Source organism: Rhinolophus hipposideros (genome assembly GCF_964194185.1).
Source record: "Rhinolophus hipposideros genome assembly, chromosome: 3".
In the NCBI taxonomy this organism is placed as follows: domain Eukaryota; kingdom Metazoa; phylum Chordata; class Mammalia; order Chiroptera; family Rhinolophidae; genus Rhinolophus; species Rhinolophus hipposideros.
In genome coordinates, this window is record NC_138049.1 from 19,807,184 (window position 1) to 19,831,293 (window position 24,110).

General features: G+C 38.4%; 1 protein-coding gene across 9 annotated transcripts in view; it reads right to left on the minus strand.

Annotated features, from left to right (window-relative positions):
• Positions 1 to 220: 220 nt before the first annotated feature.
• PHACTR2 (phosphatase and actin regulator 2) overlaps positions 221 to 24,110 on the minus strand; it is a gene marked incomplete at both ends in the record, with an annotated part of 238,228 nt that continues 214,338 nt past the window's right edge. For 5 of the 9 annotated variants that reach the window (XM_081035577.1, XM_081035573.1, XM_081035579.1 and 2 more), the window contains 2 exons: positions 11,395 to 11,475; positions 20,981 to 21,118. In XM_081035577.1, the coding sequence (XP_080891703.1) occupies positions 11,395 to 11,475; positions 20,981 to 21,118 (219 nt within the window). Of the gene's footprint in view, positions 935 to 11,394; positions 11,476 to 20,980; positions 21,119 to 24,110 lie in introns of those variants that run through there. The other 4 variants (XM_081035576.1, XM_081035578.1, XM_081035574.1 and 1 more) reach the window with 1 other exon arrangement.

Here is a 24,110-nt window from a genome sequence, read left to right on the forward strand (position 1 = left end):
ACCAAAACATTTATTTCTAAAGCTTGCTAGATTTATTGTTTCACATCACATATGACTCTATTCCCAGTCCTGTTATCCTTGTGGAAGGTTGGTACATTAGGTGAGGAGTATAAAAAGAAATGTAAAGTGTGTATAGCTATGCTACTTAAAGCATGCAATAAAATTTGGGTAAGCATGCTGGTTAAGAGTCAGGAAAAGCCTCTCGCATTTAAGAAAAGGATACATGAAAACATACTTATTTCTGGCAATTGGATTCACTGGCACAACATAAAATAATGGTAGTATACTGTATCAACATAATGGTGCAACAAGAATATTCTTCTAGGATCAGGTCTTTAAGGAAAGCCCTGTTCATCCAACCTGTTGAGGAAAGACTCAACATCCATGTTGAGTGATGAAATCTCCAAATCCCTTAATAAGGTCTCAACTATCAAAAGCCTACTTCAAAAATACATTTATGTTCAATTCTCTCTTTTCTTCATTAACATAATGAAATATTTCTCTTTCTCTCTGATTTCAACCCCCACCCCTTTCCAGGGCCCAGCCACTCCAAACCTCGTTTTTTTTTTTGTTTTTTTTTTTTAAACCCGCACTCTAACATTTGGCTTTCTGATAAAAGGGAGCCAGCGATTGTCTTCTGCTCATCTTCTTTGATTAAAACCCCTGATGAAGAATAAATGGTGTAACCAATGGTGTCCCTTACCATCAGTACGCATGCTGGACAGCAGGTCACTGCACCCGTCCCTTTGCTTGTTGGCCCCATCTGGGCTAACGGGTGGGGAGCACTTTCTACCTGCTTCCTTCACCACAAGATAAACGGAAACACACACATTCAAATCCCAGTGCAATATCAGCTGTTCGGGAAGCAAGGCTTCCCCCAAAGATGGTCAGTCTATGTTTCCAGGGTCTCGCACTTCGTTACGGACGATGAAACCTGAAAGAAGAAATGGAAGCTCTGTGAGTCTGCGGTACAGAAGCACAGTCCACATTCGATGACCTGAATATGGTATGGTAATGTTTGTAATGACCGGTGGTTCTGGACATCCCCCACCTGAATCACTGTTATAAATTACTGTCAGAACAGAATACTCTTACACGTTAGGTTGGAAAGTAGAGACAGCCCCCTGTACAAAAGATGCTGGTTATATCATCCAGGATACAGAGCACTCAATATACAAAACATCATTCTCCTTGAGGGTCATGTTCTGACCTGAATTGAGCAGAGTGAGATTATTTCATAAAGGATTTGGTTACACCTGGTTTGTAGTTATAAAAGGAAAACATCAACAAATAGTCACTATTTCTTTAGTGTCAGCCTCTCATCACCTCCTGTCGACTCCAAATCTACTTTCTACACCTGAATTTCCAAGTGCTTGCCTGGCATTTCCTTCCAAACATTGCACAGGCAACATACACAATATAAGCATGTGCACAACTATACGAATTATCTTTCCTTGTAAAACTGGCTTTGCACTTTCTAACTTGTTACAATGTTCTATCTTTTAAGATATTTTTAGCCTAAAACCTCAGATTTGCAACTCATTTCTCTCCTCCACCCTTCTATATCCCATCAGTCATCAAGTCCTGCCTCAACTGCCCATTTCTGAATTCATTGAAGCCCTCACCACCTTTTGCTGGCACGAATTGAGCAGCATGCTAGCTAGCTAGCGTCCGGACTTCATAGCCCTCCATGCGAGTCCCTTGCAATTTTTCGCAGCCTGTGCTTTTGAACATGCTGTTCCCTAATACTACGTATGAGCCCCCGCCTTTATTTTCCATCTCTGTTTTCATATTCAAGATCAAGGTCAAATGCCATTTTCTGCATAAGGCCTTATCTGGTCTACCTCTTCGGCCTACTTTTGTGACTCCACATTTATGCAACTCTATTCAGCATTTTGTGTTATCTAATCTAAAGTTCACTTGCCCCAGTAAACCACTCTCCAAATTCATTTTCCTGTCCCAGACCCATCGATCTGGAGACCAGTTCTATGCCCCACACTGTCCCTAGCGCCACCATCATCATAAATACTCATTCAATTATTCTTTGTTAATACCATTGTATCGTTCTCCATTCCCTAGCAAATAAAATGTACATTTGTTAAGAGCGGTGATTGCGGCCTTTCATTTATCTAGAAACCTGTTTCTAAATAAATCTCCCTAACTGCCCCCCACATACCCTAAGTTCCAATCATTTGTCTCCAAATGCTCTCTAGATTTGTGCTGATGCATACAAACAAGTGAAAGGAGACTGGCCGTCAATTTTCACTTGGAGAAGCTGCGTCATGGATGCACGGGGTTTGTTATACGACTTTGGCACGTTTGACTTTCCAAAAGTAAAAATAAAACTAAGATTCACCAAGCTTTCCAAAACACGTGTGACTAACGTAGAAATGTGTCCATTCTGAGTTCAGTTCTTAACTCTACCCCGACCATAAGCTTGGGCAGGTGTGTGGACACTGATGCTCTATTGTTAAACGGACACAATATTACTCAGTCTGATCATGGAAAGTTCGTTCCCACCTCAGACCCTCTGTCCTGGATCTGCTCTCTAATTTAGTTGACTCCCTTTGGGGGTGGAATGCTTTCCTCTCTCCCAAGAGCACTGATGGATTCCTCTTGTCATTTAAATCACAGAATAACTTTTATTTCCTCAGAAGACCCCTTTCTTGGCCCTCCTAGCTATACCCACCCTTGTCCCTCCCACAGCATCGTTACATTTTCTTCACAATACTTAGCACAATTTGATATTATCGTGTTTGTTTCTTTACTTGTTAATGGTTTTTCTTCCTCATGTAAAAGCCAGGACCTTATTGGACTTGTTCTAAATTCTGGCTCATTCTGTGTGTTCAAAAAATGTTTGCTGAATTCATCAACACCTGAATCAATATACTATATATATGTACTTAGAAAGTTTTTAATTCTTTCTACAAATAATTCTATATAACTGAAGAATCCAATTATGAGGTCCTTAAAATTAATTACAATTAGGTGTATGCTAATCTATGATAACCCATCTGATAGGACATTCCATCATGCTTTCTAGGAAGTCAACCATAACCTGAAGAAAAATATAAAAATTCTATAAAAACATTTCAAGAGTAATTGAAAACCTCTTAAATCAAACTTTTGATATAAAATGTGAGGCAGATAATAATTGTAATGATAGTTAATATTTACTAATGTTTACTATGTGCCCAGCACAAGTTCAACTGCTATACGCATATTACCTACTTTAATCCTGAAAATAATCCTTTGAGATAGGTAGGTGTTCCTGTATCCCCTTTGAACAGATGTGGAAACTGAGGCACAGGGATGCTAAGTCATGTGCCCAAGGCAGAGAGCTGGTAAGTGGAGGTGCCAGGCTCCCCATTCTGTATTCTTTTTTTAAAAAATTTATTGGGGTAACAATTGTTAGTAAAATTACATAATTTCAGGTGTACAATTCTGTATTACATCATCTATAAATCCCATTGTGTGTTCACCACCTAGAGTCAGTTCTCCTTCCATCACCCTATATTTGATCCCCCGCCATTCTGTATTCTTAACCTACACTAGACAATGAGATCAAAACATGCCTTCATCCATACTTTCATTCAAAGGATTATTTTGGTGTCCTGTGGGTAGAATGGAATAGAAAAGGTGAGCAAATTAATTTCTACATTTGCCAGTCAGTTTTGATGCGTTTTGACCAGAGAAAAGTCCTGTTACACACTCTCAGACTATTTGATTGCTGCAGTTGTCTCAGAAACACCTGCTTTTTGCCACAAAGGGAAATAGGTGAGAATGGGCCTGCACAAACATTTTTGCAATTACTAGAAAAGCAAGTCCAGTGATGTCCTTGGGTTTGAAATGAGCAGCCTCACTTCCCTATGCAGGAAACACAAGCAGTGCCCACACCACGCAGAGGGAACAGGAGCAGTGCCCACACCACTCCAGAGAGCTACCTGGACAGTACAGACAAATACAAGCATGCTGCCCCTGCAGGATATTTGCACCAAGAGCTACCAAATGTCCATGTTTGTTAGGTTCAGATTTTCCAGGAGTTACATACAATCTCATGTAATTCAGCAATTATTTTAGCTCTCTCCTACTTTGCTGGGCTTTGTACACCAAACATTCCACAATGTCCTAATATTCATTTGGTCCTGGATTCAAAGGACAAGTTTGGGGAAATACGACATGAGAGGTTTTCTCTTTCCATTGGGAATGTCTGTGGGACGAAGAAGGTAAATTAAAAATTGGGTTGGTTAACAAAGTGGGTCACTGGACCCAAAGAGATTCAGAACCTTTTAAAGCCCAGCATTTTCCTGGAAAGTGTCCTGCTTTTATTTTCCCAAAACTGCAAGACACTATAAGGTTTTTGGTTTTTTTCTGCAGACACTATTTGCCCATGGATTCCATCAGAGTGAGTTCCACCGTCCGGATCGCTTGGAAGGTCACAAACCATCAGCATAGCTTCAAGGGCTAAGAGAGGAAGATGACCAACCAACAGTGGGAATGCAATAATATGCTGATAAACCCAGGCGTCAGAAATGTACCCTTTCTTCATTTGGAGTGCCATATCTGGTAAAAATAAAACCAAAACCAAAAAAACCTCATATATTTTCTTGCACTTTCCAATCAGAAAAGGACATTTATAATCCTGCTGAAATTAAGCATCTTGTCTTCAAATTCAGCTCCAAAATTTTATGGTTAGAGGTACTGAAAATGCAAATTATTCTTAAGTTTGTTACTACTGAGTGGTTTACATTCATTTAGAAAGAGAAGTTCAGTTTTACTTCCAGAGAAGTTTGCCTACCTGACAGAATGACAGTTTTGGCTTTAGGCTTCAAGTTACTGTAACCATAAATACATCAACTGTGCCCTAAGGATACTTAAGTTTTTCATCTGTTCTTTTTTCCAGAACTTTCCTGAGATTCAAATTTGAAGTTATCTATATTTTCTTCTTCTTGTTAAAAATCATAATATATTTTTCCTATTTCCAGACTGTTGAAAGGGAATAAATAGGAGGAAAAGCTATTTTTAAATCATGGAATTCAGGAGAAGAGAATTCTTTTCCATAAAGATGGTTCTTCCATAATTTAATTTTTAAAATTTACTCCTGTAATTTCATTCAGATATATAAAACACAAAATTACTCAGAAATGTAAACTATTACTTTCCTATGCTTCCCTATTTGACATACACAGGAATCCTGAATAATTCATTTCCTCTCTATTTAAAAGTGTAGGCACATACTCCTACACTTATATTAAACAAATGAGGAAGTTCTCCTAAAACACTGCTCCTTGTTCTTCGTCAGAAGCCTGACAGAATTTTATTATGTCGAATGCTGAACCAAGCTTTCAACTCTGGTGGTTAAAGCAGCATTTTGCAACTCTTTAGTTTCTGTCCAGGTAGCAAGAAAATGGAGCACCAATGGTACTTTCAGACCATTGCAGAAGCAGCCTTCTTATTCCTCTGTGCAGGACTCTAATTTTTGTTTCAGTCACATGTGTAGTTCCTGCCCTGTCACATTTTGATAAGTGTATCTAGAAGCTGAAAGAGTGGTTTACTTTATTTATAAATCTACATGAGATTGTAATACCTAAAGATGGTAAAGAATGAAATAATTGCTTTAAACACACACACTCGCGCGCGCACACACACACACTCACAAACACAATATAACCACATTAAGGAAATTTAAAAAGTAGAGAAAAGAAAAAACAAAACAAACTCTGTAACAAACCATTAAGGTTTTTGATGTCATTTTTTTCGATGCATCTCAATTTTAAATAAAACATACCACTGCTATATATATACATTTAGTCAATATCCTGATTTTTCCACTCAATGTTATGTCAATGAGTCCTTGAGGCCCATTTTCACTCTAAAAGCATGAATTTAATGATTCTATGAGTCTTTGATAATATTCCTTAATGTAAGTATTACTTTGCACACTAAAAAAAGTTCTTGTTTACAAAATTCAAAGTTTATTTTTTAAAAGCAATACTCTCGATTATAAATCTGATACAAGTTGCCATTTAAAAAAATTAGACAACAGCATTTCCAGAACAAAAATACAATTACCCATGATCTTATCACTCAGCTATAAACACCTAAAAATTTAGTTTTTAAGTAAAACTTGACCTTTCATATACAAAATGCTTTTATAATTTAGAGAATTATTTTAAATAGTAGAAATGTCATTTACTATAAAAAAAAAAAAAGTGACTTGTCTTTGCTATGGTGATTTCCTTCCAGAATGCAATGGCCATATTTAATGGTACATAGCCATTAAAATGGTCTTTCGGATTTTGCACAGTCATCTGGGTGGCCAGATGCTGGGGCAGAAAGTAGAGGATGTAGCCAGACCAGCATCAAGTGTTCTAAGGAACTAAGGTTAGAGTTTGGAACCTCTCAGGCCACAGGATGAAGTCTCACAGGGACCACTTGTCCTCATCCTTGTTACATGGTCCTAGAATGCATTCCGATTCCAGAGAGCTACCTGGAAAATACTGGGAGAAACTGGGAGAACTAGATGAAAGGGTGGATGACTCCAACCCTTACCACTACAGATCAAACATGTCCCATAATGTATTCCATGATGGAGATTTCCCAGGTGGCTTCTTGGTACACCAATAGAAAGCATTTATTATAACAATTAATATTAGTGCCAGTGCATGATTCAAGAAAAGCCAGCATGATGAAATTATCCTTTATAGAAAGAGTAGGGAATAGATCCTTTATTTTTTTTCTGTTAAATGTGTTTGACAAGGTAGTAAATTCCTATGTTTCAAAAATTCAAAAGGTTCAAAGGGTGAATAGTGAAAAGAATCCCTCCCATGTCTGCCCCTAGTCACCCAATTCCCCTCTCCAGAGGCAACCAATATTATCTGTTTTGTGTGTCTCTCCCCAGAGATACAGAAGCAAAGGAAGCTATACTAGTAAATATGAATGGATCCTTCCAGTGTTGACTGATACATCACTCTGTGGGAGATTATCTCTGGATAAAGAGGTACCTAGGCAGAGGGAGCAGGGCTGCTTCAATGGTGTGAGCCACCCTAAATCCCCTGGGAGTTAACAGATTGAGGTTTTAAAGGAAGGCTTACTTAATATAAGAGATAATGTCTGGCGCTAATAAGAAGAGCTAAGAAGTGAGCTGCTCTATTATCTTGGTTGCATTTAAAGAGGCAGATAATGATCCACAGCGTGTTTATTTCCTCCAAGGGTGGCTGGTGCTAAGAGCACCACTATGTTTTACGTGAGCAATTTTCTAAATGTAAAACATCATCATATTTTTGTATTATTTTGATTAGATACAGCAGTGTTTACCAAAACCTTTTCTTCTTAAAAGAAATACTGAAAACAATTTGAAAATCATAAGCATGATTTTTATTAAGTCTCAGAGCCAAAATATTTCTGTATTGGAATGCAAGTCTAATGATGTAATATAAATCAATGGAAAAATAGCAGTAGATATTAGCTTTACTGCCAAGTTTTTAAGAAAACATAAGCCAGGCATATTTATCTGGGTGATATGAATATTTAATTTTTCCATATCTGGAAAGACATTTTAAAGAGTGTTAATCAATGCATTTTTTGGAAAACTTTTAAAGCTTACCATTGATATCAGCTGCTACAGAAATAAAATCTGTAATTTTGTTTTGAAATGCAGCTCATCCCTGTTTGCATCTATTAACATTTACTTAAACAATGAAGGTATCAATAGACTTTATGGAACACAAGAAGCATACTCTGAATTTCTATAGATGAGTAAATACAGAAAAATAACCAATAGATTTTTTTGAAGGTGAAAAAATACCCTATCAGATATAAAAATATGCTACAAACCTATTCTTATTAAGCAGTGTGACAAATGCAAGGACAGACAATAGATTGTTTGAGCATAGTAAAGAATCTGAAAACTGACCTACGTGTATATTAAAGGAAGAATCTTACATCAAGAGGGAAGTAAGTGGCATTGGGACAATTGACTATTGGTTTAGAACAAAGTAAAATTAGTTTACTCTTGTGAATCACAACCACAAATAAATGCCGAATGGATGAAATATCTAAGTGTTAAAAAAAGCATATATATAATTGAAGATAATATTTTCATAATCTTGGCCTTCCTCCACAAAACAAAAAACAATGAAGTAAAAAATAACAATACAGACAAATTTGAATATGCAAACACTTACACAAAAGACCATTAAAAAGTTAAAATGTTAGCAGTAGGTTGGAGTAAAGTATCATGACATGCAGCAAAGGGCCGATATCCATAATATCTGACTTTTCACCAATCCATATGAAAAGGACAAACAACTCAAAAGAAAACTAGTCAGGGCAAATAAAAAAGAAATGGTCAATAAAGGTATGTAAAGATGCCCAACCTTAGAGAAATAAACTATTTATTAACGTCCATTCTTCAGAATACAGAAGCCTCACCACCAACATCACCCCAAATATGAGAGTGAGTCGACCTGCCATGCTAGTAAAGTGTAGGTCACAGAATGTTACCTTTCAAAATATAAAAAATATATATCCAGTGACCTAGCAAATCCACTTATGGGACTACTATAAAAATATTCGTGTGTGTGCACAAAGATACATTTATAAAGCAAGTCAAGGTAGCATTGTCTTACTAATGAAAACTGAAAATTCCATAAATACCTATCAATAGAATAATTGTTCAGTAACTTATGGTATATTACCTATGAAATGCTCTAGAGTCATTTAAATGAATGAGACATACTAATATGGGAAGATTTTCTAGATGTTGTTTTGTGTGTGACTAAGAAGGTGTACATAAATGCATACATATCACACACACACACATACACACACACACACACACACACACATTTGTAAATGCACAGAAAAAATGTCTAGAAGGATGTACACTGACCTTTTACCAGTGGTTACTGGTGAGAATGGGAATGAAGTTGGGGAAAGGAGTGAAGGGAATTTTCATTACTATTTGATAAGATTTTTGTACTGTTTGAATGCTATATTATCTGTACACTTAAAAATACATATATAAAAAAAGAAATGAACTTTTCTTCTCCCTGCGTCCTATTTTCTTTTTACTTGTTCATAGTGTACAACAGAAAAGAACCTCTTTCAGTATAAATGTTTATTTTTCATAAAATGAGGACTTATTTCCATAAAAAGGCATTTTAAAATTTTGATTATTTTTTTATTATAATTTAGTCTTCATATAATGCTATCAAGTAAGGTAACCAGATACTACGATTTCTAGGAAAGTTACTCAGAAGTAAAACTATCCTGAATGACAAATCCTGGGTTGGGTGCATCTCAGGGTTCAGGATTCAATGACACAAACACATGCCATCTTGCTAGTTGCCTGGAGGGCCCAGCCAGTTCGATGTCATCATAAATATCCAGCCACCTTATTATGATCAACTTTACTAGAGAAGTGTGACCACAGGTGTCAGATATTAGTATGAACTTTTCCTGACCCTGGAAGTGGAAGGGAAAAAAAGAGTGGACAAATAGGTCCGGCTTGATATGGGCATGTGATGATGGGTCCAAGAAGAGATTATGAAGCCTTCAAACAAACACAAATCTATACATTTAGGATGTCTGAAAGTACTACATGCATTTACAAATAAACACGATATAGGAGGAAACAAATAAGAAATATCTCTAGGAGAATGGTGAGTTTCTTGTGAAGACCAGGTATTATTATTATAGGAACAATAGGTATGGAGCAATGCAAGCCCCATGCATTTCAGGGAAGAGGTTTGCTATTAAGTCAGGAAGTTATGCCACTGCTTCTTTTATCATGTGACATGGTCCCCAGTATGGAACACCACCATGAACAGGAACCACTGCTGAAAAGGTAGCATCATGAAGTACAGCCTTACAGAGGCTGTTTCCAGCCTAGGGGATCAGTATTTGTTTTCCACAAAGACCTACCATGGTCTTCTTCAAGTAATCCTCTGCTCTGGTATGCTTTTTAACAACTCAATTTTTAAAGATTTGCTTGGCCTGCAAATTTCTAGGAACACACCTGTTATAGAAAGGCAAAGCACGTGAACCTATGAGAAATACACAGAACACCTATGAAGTGTGGGGCTCAGACTACATAATCACTCCGGGCTCTTCCGGTTTTAGCAGCCCCTGAAACTAAATCATGCTGGGAGGCAAAATGGGAGGACTATAATGATTTGTGGCACCAGTAAAAATTGGATTCCTATTCTAAGTTATGTCTTTGGAAAATTCAGTTTCTATCTTAAGTTATAACTACTGTGAGCTCAAAGCAGACACATATGTGCCCACATTGGCTCTCACCATCTGTTCTGGGCATAAAACTTCAACTATGTCTCTTCAAGAGGAGAATAAATGATGCTGGCACTTGTCTTCTGGCCTAGAAAATAAAGCTAAGTAAAGAAACCAGAACAGCACCCTTTAGAATGATTCAGTGTTCATTAGATGGTGTTATGGTAAAGTGCATTTTATTAAATTACATTTATTGGGGTGACATTAGTTAATAACTATTATGTAAGTTATAAGTGTACAATCTGATAATACATCATCTGTAGATTGCATTGTGTGCTCACCACCCAAAGTCTAGTCTCATTCCGTCGCTACATGTGACCCCCTTTACCCTCTTTATCCTTCCCCCGTTCCATTTCCCTCCTGGTAACCACCATACTGTTGTCTATTCTAAACCGTGTTTTTTTTAAAAAAAACTTTAATTGTGGTAAAATACACATAAAATAAAATTTACCTTCTTAATCACTGATGAGACAAATAAAAAGTTAATAGGAGTGGGTTTGTGAGCTGGCAGGATGGAACAGGCAAAGAGTGAGCTTGTGACCTAACAGGAATGAGCTACACATTAACCACTTGGCTCTGAATCCCCTGGCTAGCACTATACCTGCAAGCTGACAAGGCTGACAATCACCTTACATCCGTCATAGGTAGGAACAGAATAGTCTCCAATCGCAACAGCAACTCCCTGTAAGCTAACATCCATCACAGATGAGAATAGGACAGTTCCCAGGAGAAGACAATTATAATGGCAGCACCCTCCTCCCCACCACAGCAAGCTGACAAGCACCCTTCATACATCCTGCATAGAAAAATATAAAACCCCAGCACTCCTTCCCATTGGTGCAGCTGTCTCCATCATACTCTGCCCTGGCAAACTTCTGCCAGTATCTCTCTTACCACTCTGTCTCCACAGATGTCCCTATTGGGCTCTGCCCTGGCAAAACTTCCCTTTGCCAGAACTCTCTCTCTCTCTCTCTTTTTCATTTTCAATAAATCTTTTCTCATTCTTGTAGAGTCTCGTAAATTCTTTTACATTCTGCAAATGACCAGGGGTTAATTCTATGCCAAGACAATCATTTTTAATATGCTAAACTGCATTTTGTGTACCTACCTTGTAAACTGTCGACTCTCTTCATGAACTTCCATTTCTGTGCTTTTAAACTCATTTAGTTCTTTCCTTATTGCTGCCTAAATAGGAAAAATTAGATAAACAGATTTGTCACTTAGGTCACATATTTCCTGGGCATATTCAGCATCAATGAAGCAGACCTTCTTTCAAGAAACATCTTGGAAAAAGGGGTTCCTAAATTCTATCAGATAAAGGTATGATAAATGTAGTATCATGCTATACCCAAACTAAAACCAGAATGGATTTCCTTCAAGCATCATTGACAAGGTGGAGAGGGGCCTTTGTTAAACTTATCCTGGGGTCTGATGAGTCACGACCTCCCCTATCCCCCCCCCCCCCCATGACCACAAAGATAGTGCAGGTCATGAAATTTTCTGGGAAACGATATCATTTTCCTATTAAAGTTCTGCATTTAACACCACCTATGGCACTACATAGCTTTGACTAGCTGCCACAGAGCTACTGAGAAAGCAGTTGTTATTCATTCTTTAATACTGAAACTAAAGACAATTAGAATAAAAAATACTAGCAAAGCACTTAAAGCCACTCAAAGAAAATGTCAAATAGAATGTTATTACTATTCTATTTGCCAAACATATAATTCATGCCATGTAAGTGTTGGGGTTTGAAGAGATGCTTATGTCCATCAGGTTGAAAAGCTGAGATACTCATCAAAATGTTAACATTAGTTATCTATTAACAGTAATGGCTGGATCACAGATGGTTTTTGATTTCAACTTTGTGCTTATCTTTATTTCCTAATTTTTCCACAAAGAATAGTTTCCTCATGTAAACTTAAAAATACTAATTAAAACAGCTCCATAATCTCTTTGAAAAATGGACTCTTCAGCCAAAACACAGAATGCCATTACAAACCACAGAGAATTACTTCACTGAGAGGTAAGAAAATCTACTTTGTGGAGGGAAAATGATTAATATTACAAAAGGGAAAAGACAGAGGGAAGCCCTGAGGCCTCTCTCTGGCTTTCTCCCATTACTAGCTGTCACTCTGCAATATACAAGCTTTTCTCTCAACACCCCTTTCAATGTTATATTTAAATCCTGTTGTCACAGATTGCCTCGTCTCCTCAAATATATTCCTCAGCCCTGGTAATTTCTATGGGGAGCCTGTGGCTGCAAACTGTGGCAATAATTCCTGCTACTGATTTTTGGAAGAGATGAAGCAAGCAGAGAGATAGATGTTTTGGCCTGAGTCCCCTGTGATAAAACTACACATATTGGCACACATGTGAGATCAACAGAGAGGATACACATTGTTTTAGTCACTGTAAAAATTGGTAGCTAGAACCAGGAGCTGAAATAGCAAAGATGCTCTATACGAATGGCCCAGTGACATTTATCAAAAAGTCTTCTTTGAAAGGAGGTATTTTAATATGGATTGTGGCAGAGAATCCTGCCTGTATGTTCATTTTAAATTCTCCTCTGAATGAAAGGTTTCAGTAGAGAAAGTAGAAAGTAGTCCACTCGGAGTCAGAAGTCATAGATGCTAGTCTTTACCTATGCCTTCACCAGCAGTGTTCCTCAGTGAGTTACCTGTTTTCCCATCTGGAAAATGGGCATGAAAATTCCTTACAATATTATGAGAATCAATTAGGAGCATATTTCAAAGTGCTTTGTACACTGGACACTGTAAGTATTCAATAAAATGTCATTATTGTGAGGCTTTCAAAAAATGAGTTAAATTTAAGTTTGTGACTGTGACTAACAACTCTTTCATTTTTATTTATAGAGAGTCTACTATGTGCAAGCAGAAAATGTCACTGAAGGAGACTCAAAGACAAATAAGGCAAAGTCCTTATTCTCAACAGTAGGTTGGCTGCCGATCTAAGAGTCTGGCCAAAATCAATGAAAGCATTCTTTGAGAATTAATTGGGATATGGAATCTACAAAAAAAGTACTGTATCGTTTATTTCTGATTATATGCTACACATCCATTATATTAGTGACACTTACAATTCACTTAATGACCATGTACATATACATACACTTTTTCCAAGAGAACCAGTTCAATATTTATGGGCGTATCCTACATGCTCATCTGCAATGTAACCTTCCCATTCCCTTGTCAAGAGATGGAGTCTATCTTTCCAACCGTGGATCTGGGTGAGTCCTGTGACTGCTGTGCCCAACAGAACCCAGCAGAAGTGAGGCTGTGCCAGTCCCGAATGCAGCCATTAACTGGGCTAGCATCTTTTGCTTCCTTCTCCTTGAAGCAAGCTGCCATGTAAAAAATGTGCCTACCTTCACAGGAAACCACACTCTTGAGAGACCCAAGGTACAAGCAGAGGTGTTGGAGGATGAGATGCCAAGTGGGTACAGAGAGAGGCCAAGGAGCAACAAGGTAAAGATATGTTAGTGAAGAAGCCATTATGGAAGTAGATTCTCTAAACCCAGGCACCATCTTACTATGCCATATGGATCAGAAATAAACCGCCAAGCTGAGCCCTTCCCAAATTCCTAACTCACAAAACTGTGAGCAAAATAAGATGGTTGTCTTAAGTCATTAAAGCTTTGGGATGGTTTGTTACAAAGCAGTTGATAACCCGACACTATTCCAAGACTTTCGTCTTACATGTGATAATATGGAGATCGAGTGACCTGCTAGATATCAAATGGACATTAAGGGACAAAGATGGGGCTCATGCATAGGCCTCCACTCTTTCCAGTAAAATGAGCTTCAGAGCCCAAGTCATCCAGATAAATGCCTCAGATCTCCATGTTGTGTGTGCTGGTTTGTAATGAGAAATGATGAATCAGTTACAGGCAATGAATGGGTTGTGAAATTATAGAACTAGTTGCTTGAAGAAATGTATCAGCAAGATGTAAATATAGGAAATTATAAAAATACAATACTCATTTTAAAAAATGGCTGAAGAATGACCACACTTAACATTCCAAAAGTTACTTCCTCTTACTATCCACAGAGAAGGTTTTCTGAGAGTGTTATGAGAAGAAAATAAAGTATATAAGATCCTGTATGTTAGTGACAAACATGTACAATCATCTTAACTCTCTCCTTTATGAAAAAGACCAGATTTTAGGCCTAATAACTCTTCACGTAACTGTAAATGGGACTGATTTTGTTGAAAGATGTGGGATAGAAAAGTAGGTTGATGTAGAGGGATTGGAGCCCTAGTGCGTTGGGTTGGAACAATGGGAAGTAACAGAGCCGAAACTAGGTATTTCTAAGATTGAAACAAAACAAGCACCCAGGAGGTAGCACTGAAACCAAATATGTAGTATTTTTTGGTACTATGAGAATGATACAGAGGGAAAAGGAAACAAAAATGACTGAAAGTAAGTGTAAAATTGACTAGTGATGAGTGGTGATGGAAAGTCTCCTTAATCCCTGCCACTCAGCTCAGGGGTTACCCTGGCCAGATGGAACAGGTGATTTGTTTAAAATATGGGCCCTGCTGCCTTCCCAAATAACATGAACTGTGAAGGGAAGATTAATGAGAATTTCCATCATTTTGATATCATTGTGTGTTTTTTTGATAAAAACGTGATGGAAAACAGAGGGGATCCTTGACTACTCCAGCTCAATGGCATGGGTAGGTAAGTGTCCTCTCCTGCTGCCAGGGCAACCATGAACAGGCCAAAGAATATCTTCTTATAGAATTAAAACCTCAGTCTTTTCTGGGACCTGTGTAGACAGGTGTTCCTGGGAGGATAATATGTTCTATTCATCTTTATGGCCACCGTATCTAAGATAATACTTAATGTATTGTAAGGGTTTAAATAAATGATTACTGAGTAACCTGTAGGACAACTTCAAGTAGCATCTCAAAATTCTGGATTCTCTTTTACTGGATAACTTTAGACTGGATTGTAAACTGAGGCTTCAATGAATAGTGAGAATGTCACCAATGGGCAACAAAGTTTAGATTATCAAGACTGACCATGAGTGTCATACTGGTAAGATCTACCATTTATTGATGAGCTGGAACTTGACAGATATTTCACCTTATTCTCAAGATAGATATGATCTACTTTATTAGTGTAGAAACAGGTTAAATGACTTGGCCAATATCAAATAACTACCCAGTGGCCAAGTCTGCAGTCAAACCCATATGAAACTACTCCAAAGCCTATCCTTCCCTCTCTATCATGGAGCTTCCATAGCCTACCCCAGAGAGATGGCAGTGTGAGTCTCAGTCTTCAGGCCAAGTTGATGGCCTCCTCTAACTCCACCTGTCAATGTAGGGCTCTTTCTCTACTTCAGCACAGATATAGACATAGGGCATCTATATCTTATTGTATGTATAGCTGTTTCTAAAATTGAAAACTGTATTTTAAAGGTTAATTAAGCTCAATCGAATTCACAATGAACAAGACATTTTTACCACCACGTCTCTTTCCCAATTTGGGCAGTTTAACAAGACTATAGATCTGTGAGATTCCTCACAGCACCCAGCACCGTGTTTTCATAAAATGGGCACTGATTGGCTATTGACTTATTGGCTACTGATCCTTTTCTCCATGACTGAAGTTCAAAAGACTTTTTAAAAGGCAACATGGTATCTTAGTGAGGCTAAGAAAATACTACTAAGCAGAGGTGGAAATATTTACTTTCGTTTTTTGGGGGGGATATATAGTTCAAAAGTTAAAAAAATAAAACTTTTTAACATGAAAGCTAAATTGCAGATTTTTATACCAATTAACTTAATAAAATACAAAGTTTGAATATAATTAATATAAATTACAAAACGCTTTATTTTAAGGTAAAAAGAAACAGAAACAGAATACTTCTTATAATAATTAGCATATGTTATTTTAATACTAAAATAAAATATACATTAAGACCATTAATAGTTTTAGTATCTCTGGGCAACGAGTAATATTTCATTATACTCATCTTTTAACATCTAGAGGAAACTATTTTTTCACTGTTGGAGAAAACAATATTTTCAGAAAGTCTTAAAAATACCATGCATTGATATGCATTACAATTCTTATTTTCTTTTTGTATTCTTGAATGTTCTGATTTTTGCCAATGAATCCGTGTCACTTGTGTATGTACAATTATACATTAACAGTATTTTAAATTGTTGCATTTTTTCTATTTTCTATCTTAAAAAGTACACATTTTTTCGACCCATAAGAAATTATTCTTATTTTTCGTCAAAGGAAAAAAAAATACCACAAAACCAATCCAGTTCTAAAAATGCTGTTCTTTAGACCTTAGAAAGTCTTAGGAGAAAAGAGACAATGTCGGAGGGAGAGAACGAGACTCGTATTTGAGTAGGAAAGACTCTGTCTGTGCTCTGGGGCTCAGGTTTGACCTGTAGGGAAGATGACGAAAGTCGTATTGCCTTTCAAGTACTTGTGAACAGACACTAAGCCTGCAAAAGAAAATCTGACCACACACAGCTCCTCTGTAGCCTAGAAATCCAGCACAAGAATCTATGTTTGTTTCCACATAAAATTCAAAATTCAAAAGAAAAATCCTCTCTGTTATAGCTAGAAATGGACAAGCTTTACCTGCCAACAACAGACAAGAGTCAGGAAGGACTAAGTCTAGGGTAGGGAAAATTTAGTTTCCATCTGAGGGTGGTTTAGACTCTCACTGCTTGCCTACTTTGTACCTGCTGTGATTTTTACTCATTTACCTGGGCCCGCCCACCTGCCTTTCTGAAGTTCAATGTTTGTTGAACTTCAGTAACAAGAGAGCTGAGAATGTAACAAGAGAACGGAGAACGGTGGGTGTGGCAAATTGTATTTTCCAAAGATGACAGCAATAATACCTCTAGCTCACACAGAAGGTTATGTTCTTCCAAAACATAACCTTGCCATGCACCGTCAAGAAGTAGAAAATAATTCCCCTCCCCTGGTTCTGGGCTGACCTTATGACCTGCCTGTAAGTAACAGAATGTGGTGGAAGTGAGGTTTGGCGCCTTCTCTGGCTGGGTCCAAAAAAGCCATGCATCTTTTATCGGCTCTCTTAGGGCACTTGTCTGGGGAAAGCCTGATAACTCGGACGCCACTGTGCTGAAGAGGCCACATATAGGTGCTTTGGTGGCTAGCCCAAGCTAAGTTCAGCCTCTGAGCCACCTTCACCAAGACACCAGACATGTGAAATCATCTCAGACACGCCAGAGCAGCCAATTTGTCGGCTGAGTAGCACTGAGCGACCTCCATCAACATCATGAAGAGCAGAAGAATCGCCTCGCTGTGCCCTGACTAAATCCCCAACCTACAAAATCAGTAAGATATAACAAAATAGTTGTTGTTTTCAGCCACTAGTTTGGAATGGTTCACTGCACAGAAATGGTGATGGGAGTAGGGTAAATGAGGAGTCACTAATGTGACTAAAAGTCTGCACACAACTAAAAGGAAGGGAAGATGGAAGAAAACTGGCATAAAGGCATATACTATTTGGTTGGTGCAAAAGTAATCGCGGTTTAAAAGTTTAAAAAAAAAAATTGCAAAAACCGCAATTACTTTTGCACCAATCTAATATTACTTGCAAAATGGTACACCAGGTGTCCTGAGTAGTCCTTCTATTGAAAAATAACTAAAATGCTGAACTTAACATTTAAAAGTCATCTTAATTATACTGATCAGCTGGTAAAAAGAGAAAAAATACTTTGACAAAAAGAAAAACAAATGAAGATGAAGCCCAGAGAAATAAGATAAGCAGAGCACTGAAACTGGCTTTGAGCTTCAGGGCATTTGTTGTGTTAACCTGTTGACTTCAACCAATCATTTTCATAGCCTGGTGAGATACTGAAGACCAGGGACAAAACACGTCCAAAGTGGGAAGTCTAATAAATGATCTTCCTGCCATAACGTGGGGCTCACATGGTATATCCTCACTGTAAGGGTGAACTAGAATTTCTGACTCCCGAAGTATAGAAAAAAAAAAAAGCATGTTGGTACTTAGGGGGTGAAGGAGAGAAGATGAAATTTACCCTAAGAATTTGAATCCATAAGTCAGCCCTCAAATGGGTTTATACCTTGAGTCAAAGTACTAAGGTGGTTTAAAATAACTCATCTTGATAATCTAGTTTTAAAATAATATCAAATAAAGCAGGCTTTACAACCAAAAGCATTTCCTGAAATGGAGTCTCATAATAAAGGTTTCATCAGGAACATGTAATTATTCTAAACGTTTATACATCTATTGACACAACCTCAGAATACATGAATCAAAATTATAAGAAGGAAAAAAAACCCATAAATGTAGTGGGTGATTTAAAATATCTCTCTTGGTACCTGACAGATCAAGCAACAGACAAAAAAACAACAACAAAAACCAAATAAATAACAACAAAAAAGCCCTCCAAAACAAACCTCCGGCGCACAAAAAAAATCCCCAATAAACGAGTCAGGATACAGAAATCTGAGTGAGACTTACAAGTTTGATCTTTCAGCATATTTAGAAAACCATACCCCAAAACTGTAGAACACACATTGTTTTCAAGGATATATGGGACATTTATAATTACTGACCACATACAATAAAAATTCCAATGCGTAAAGGTCATACCCCAAATCAATTAAATCAGGATCTTTGGAGGTGAGACCCAGGTATCAGCATTTTTAAACCTCCTCTGGTGATTGCAAAGTGTAGCCAACATTGAGAACTACTGACAGACAGGGTCATTGAGGCCTTCAGTGCTTACATCAGAAAATAAGAAAAAATGAAAGTTAATGATCTAGAAGTCCATCTTACATTAGAAAAGAAAAGCCAAAAAAAGTTTCGAAAATTGGGAGGAAGAAGATAAAAGAGCAAATAACAACACAGAAAACAAACATATACTAGATATGGTCAGCAAAGCTAAAGGCATATCTCATACTTTCTAAAAGTGTCAATTCTCTGTCAATTAAGAACTTAAATGCGAAAGCAAAACTATAAACATTCTAGAAAATAGTACAGGGGAATACACGTATGATTTTGGTATGGGAAGAATTTTTTTAAATACACACAATCAATGGCTTAAGGGCATTGTGTTAAGTATAGTAAGACAGAGAAAGACAAATGCTGTATGATCTTACTTATATATGGAAATCTAAAAAACGAAAACAAAAACAAAACTCCCAGAAAAAGAGATCATATTTGTAGTTACTACATTTGGGTATAGAAGGCGCGTACTGCAACAGAATAAAGGCCATATGGGACAAACCCACAGCTAACCTCATATTTAACAGTGAAAAGCTTTTCCTCTAAGATAAGGAACAAGATAAAAATGCCCACTCTCACCACTTTTATTCAACACTGTATTGGAAGTCCTAGCCAGAGAAAGTAGGCAAGTAAAAGAAATAAAAGGCACCTAAACTGGAAAGGAAGAAGTAAAACTGTCACTATTTTCAGATAACCTGATATTATATATAGGAAACCTTAACGACTCCACCAAAAAACTGTTAGAACTGATAAACAAATTCACTAAAGCTGTAGGATACAAAATCAATCTATAAAAATCTGTTGCGTTTCTAACACTAATAACAAACTATCAGAAAGAGAAATTAAAAAAACAATCTCATTACAATTGCACCGAAGAGAATAATATACCTAAAGAATAAATTTAACAAAGGACATGAAAAACCTGTACACTGAAAAATAAAGGGCATTAACAAAAGAAACTGAAGAATACATAAATAAATGGAAAAATATGTGCTTGACACATAGTAGGTGCTTTACAGAATGAAGCCTCCTATTAAAAAGTGCCAGTACGGAGTGTAATTAAATACCTAGTTCTAGCATTGAGACTGGGTGTGGTATGTATTTTTTCAACACTAAATTTTGCTGAGAGACAAAAATTAGAAATCATTTTTTGGAATCCTAATGTGAAGAATTTAAAAACAAATGGTTGGCAAAATTCTTTGGTTACGGAACAACAGCACTCATAAAATAATTAGTCTTTCTCCATGGTAGAATCCTCTATATATTTCAGTTTTTCTGCACGGTAAGCCATGATATAGATTAGAGGTTAGTAAACCATGACCTGTAGGCTAAATCTGACCTACTATCTGTTTTACTAAATAAAGATTTTTTTGGAACACATATTTATTCATTTACTTACTAACTGTCTATGGCTGCTTTCATACTACAGTGGCAGAACTGAGCCATTGCAACCAAGACTCCACTGCCCACAAAGCCTAAAAGAGTTACTCTCTGACAGTGTACAGAAAATGTGTGGCGGCCTTGATATAGATCAATGTCTTTCCCATTGTTAGCATACCCCTTTAAAATAACAACTGGATATAAGTTATATTTTCTAAGAGTAAGAATAAATCATGGCTGAGTGAAAGCCCTGCTCTACCCACCTTCCCATATTCAGGTTTGAATGCAGGCAGGTCACATGATAACTAAGAACTAGTTTTTTTCTGCGACTTAGTTGAAAGAACTATTATACATTCATACTACTAAATCTATCACATAAGTGGCTTAAATAATCAAAGATAAAAAAATTGTTGGGATATTTGGTCTTATCTAGCTTCCTAGAATGACTGAGTGGGGTAAGTGAGTACTGGAGCTTTTAGAAAAGCAATAAAATCAACAATAAATGAAACCATGGCTACAGCCACTGGAGTTCTTGCCTTGTCTGCAGGTGTCAACCTGGCCCAGGGCTTGTCAGCCCGGCGATCGTAGTCGGGAGAATCGGTGACTTCCACATATTCGTTAAACCGCAGGATCCTTCGAGCTTGTAGCTCTGCCACTGTGGGTCTCAGGCTGAGCTGCAGTTGAATAGGGACAAAAGGATGAGTTCAGTAAATCATTTACAGCCTCATGGTGGCAAGTTCTCTATAGAGAAATTCAAAGTTATGGTTAAATAAGGTCACTTCCAGATATTAAAAAAAAAAGAAAAAGCAAAAAGAGAAAAGGCAGCAGCATCTTGGGAGGTTCTAATGAGATCCAGGAAGCAATGTGCCCTAATTTTGAGACTATAAAAATCATCACTGTTAGATAGGTCACAGACTTTGGCAACCATGCGTAGTATGCTATTTTCCCCAACTTGCCTGTTGTGATAAAGGCACCTGTCATCCCTGATATAGGGAATGTGAAGACACACAGACACAATAGAAAGCCAGATATAGGATGGCTGGTTTGGGGATTGAATTATCAAGACAAAAATCCCTGCAACTTTTAGAAATGAGAATAAAAGATCTCATTTCCTATTTTATTAAACCTGTATATTCAGAAATGGTCAAAGGTACGACAAAAACAATGATCTAGTGAAGGGCATGCCTACAGCAGTCTTCCACGAGAGGCTAAGGACCCAGGCCCAGATTTGACATGTACACTTGGTCAGAAAAGCGGGAGCAGGAACAAGGAGGGGGACTTGATGGAGAACTGCACTTCAATGGGGCCCTAACTACTTAACTACTTAAAATCAGCTGCAACCTTTAAGGTACTTCTAATAACGTGGATTCCTTCAGCAGTCTTCGCCAAATTCAAATTCATAGTTACATTTAATTTTCCCAGCCCTGGGGTATATTTGTTTTCCTTTCTTGGTCCTTTCTCAAGTCTAAGAATGAGACAGAGATGGTTCTGAGAGACCAAACAAACATGTCCCCCTGGTTGACAGGCATCACCTACTCTGTTATTGAGGTTCACTCTTTTGTGGCCTTTCTCAGTTGGTAGGTGTCATAGTATTGTCAGGTAGGTAGACCCAGGCCTCTGTTTTATCCTTGGGTTCCATTTTCAGTATCTTTTCTCTCCATATACTATGTACTCTGCATATAGCTAGACTGTCCATTACCTAAGTGGCCCTCTTGGGAGGTGTTCATTTGCACAGCTCAATTTTTGAGAAAATTAAACACAATCACAAAAAAATGTATTGTGGTCAAAAACACACCCTTTCCTGGACCTCAGTTTCCTCTTGAGTAAAACCAAAGGCTGAACTAAGTCAATGTTCTAACATTTAAGGCATTCAACGCCTCTTAGAAGCCTGGGTCTACACCCTGAGGCCACGTGAGCTGGGATATGGCAACTGCAGCTCCTTCTAGCTTCATGAAGTCTTGGTAGGAAATGGACAAAGAATAATCTACGTGGTTCCGTCATGCTCTCAGTTGCTGTCCAAACTATACCGCTAGCTTCTTACTGCCTCTCCAGGGCAGGTGGGATTAAGGAGGTGGAGAAACGCTTGCCTCTGGGGACTGGCCGAAAGGAAAGTGACTGATGGCCACACAGGTGAGAACTTCTCCATCTAGTCTTGCCCTTGGGGACTGTTACAGGCACAGGATAGCTACTTGTGCTTCAGGCTGCCCTGCACCTATGGCAGGGAGCTCCGTAGTGTGGGGGCAATGGGGACAGGAGGAAGGACAGGCTCTGTTGCCTCCTGGAACGGCCCAACTGGATTGAGGAAAGACTACATAAATGCATAGCTGGGGTCAGTGCAATCAGAGCAATCAGAGCATAGCTTAGCTGGGGTCAGCGCCTCAGAGCAATGAGGCGGGGACTACTGCTTGGCTGGAAACTTAACAGCCACTGAAGGCTTGAAGAGCCATCTCTAAAAATTCAGTTTACAGAGCCTTTTTCAGCTTGATCATTATTTGGTATTTAGGGTCTTTGGGATAGAAAAGGATGAATTACGGGTTTTTTTCCCCCCTAAAAATCAAAAACAAAACCTCAAAATACAGTTTCCAACTCTTTCAGGTGTACATACAGAGTGTTTCTTCTACCTGCCTTAGAAGGCTTTTGCTGTGGACTCTCCAGCCAGCCCAGATAAATATGGGTCAGGCCACACACTTCACTGCAGATGTCATACGTACTCTACTTATCCTGCCTTATCCAGGGTGTGAAAGGTATACTTGAAGAATTACTGAACAAGGATTTATAATGAAACATAAACTCTGACAGTGCTTAATTCTTCTAAAGACTATTATTATTCGGACACTTGCAGAAAAAAGAGATAGCCCTGGTATCAGATTTGTATTTTCATAAATGGGAGGAAACAACTGTACGAGGTAAGCCTTTTGTCAATTTGCGCAGCACTGCAGTGGGCAGGCTGGATGATGAAGTTTACATAAAAACTTACTCACCCAGCTCAGATATGGAATAGTGGCAAATTTTGCATTTAATAATTTTTTCAAACAGGTTATTGTCATAATCATTAAATGCAGTTTAAAACTTCGATTGTCAATTGGAAAAAAAAATGGCGGCGTGAGGTGAGCCTCTGTAACGCTCCCCTGGAATTTACAACGAATCGGACAACAATAACCCCACAAAGGACTCCTTGCACAGCAGACAGGCAAGACAAAGAGGCCGACTACTGAATTCACCTCCAGGTGGGTGAATCGCGCGAGCGGGGGAGGAGGGAGAGGAGAAGTGCGGAGACGAAGCCGCGCGGGCGCAGGACACAGACCTAGCTCAATGCTCAGAGCCCGCTGCGCCCGGATCTTTCGCAGCTGCGGGAGAGGGAAGGACTCGGACTGCTAGGGCTCCGCTTACGGCCCACAGGGCTGAGGGGGCAGCATACAAAACCGCTGAACCCAACGCTCGCTCACGGCAGACCTCGGAGCAAAGACTGAGGGAAGAGGGCTGAAATCGGTGGTTTAAGCCCTCACTGCCGAGCGGAGAACGGAAGCCCTAGGCACGGAGACTAGCCGCCCCCTCCCTACCCTCCCAGAGCTCGCCCCGCCCCCACCTGCCCGGTGCTAGAAGCGATAAAGTAGCAGTGTCGGATCAAAGGACAGAATATTTGCTGCTCTGAGAACTGTGGACCGC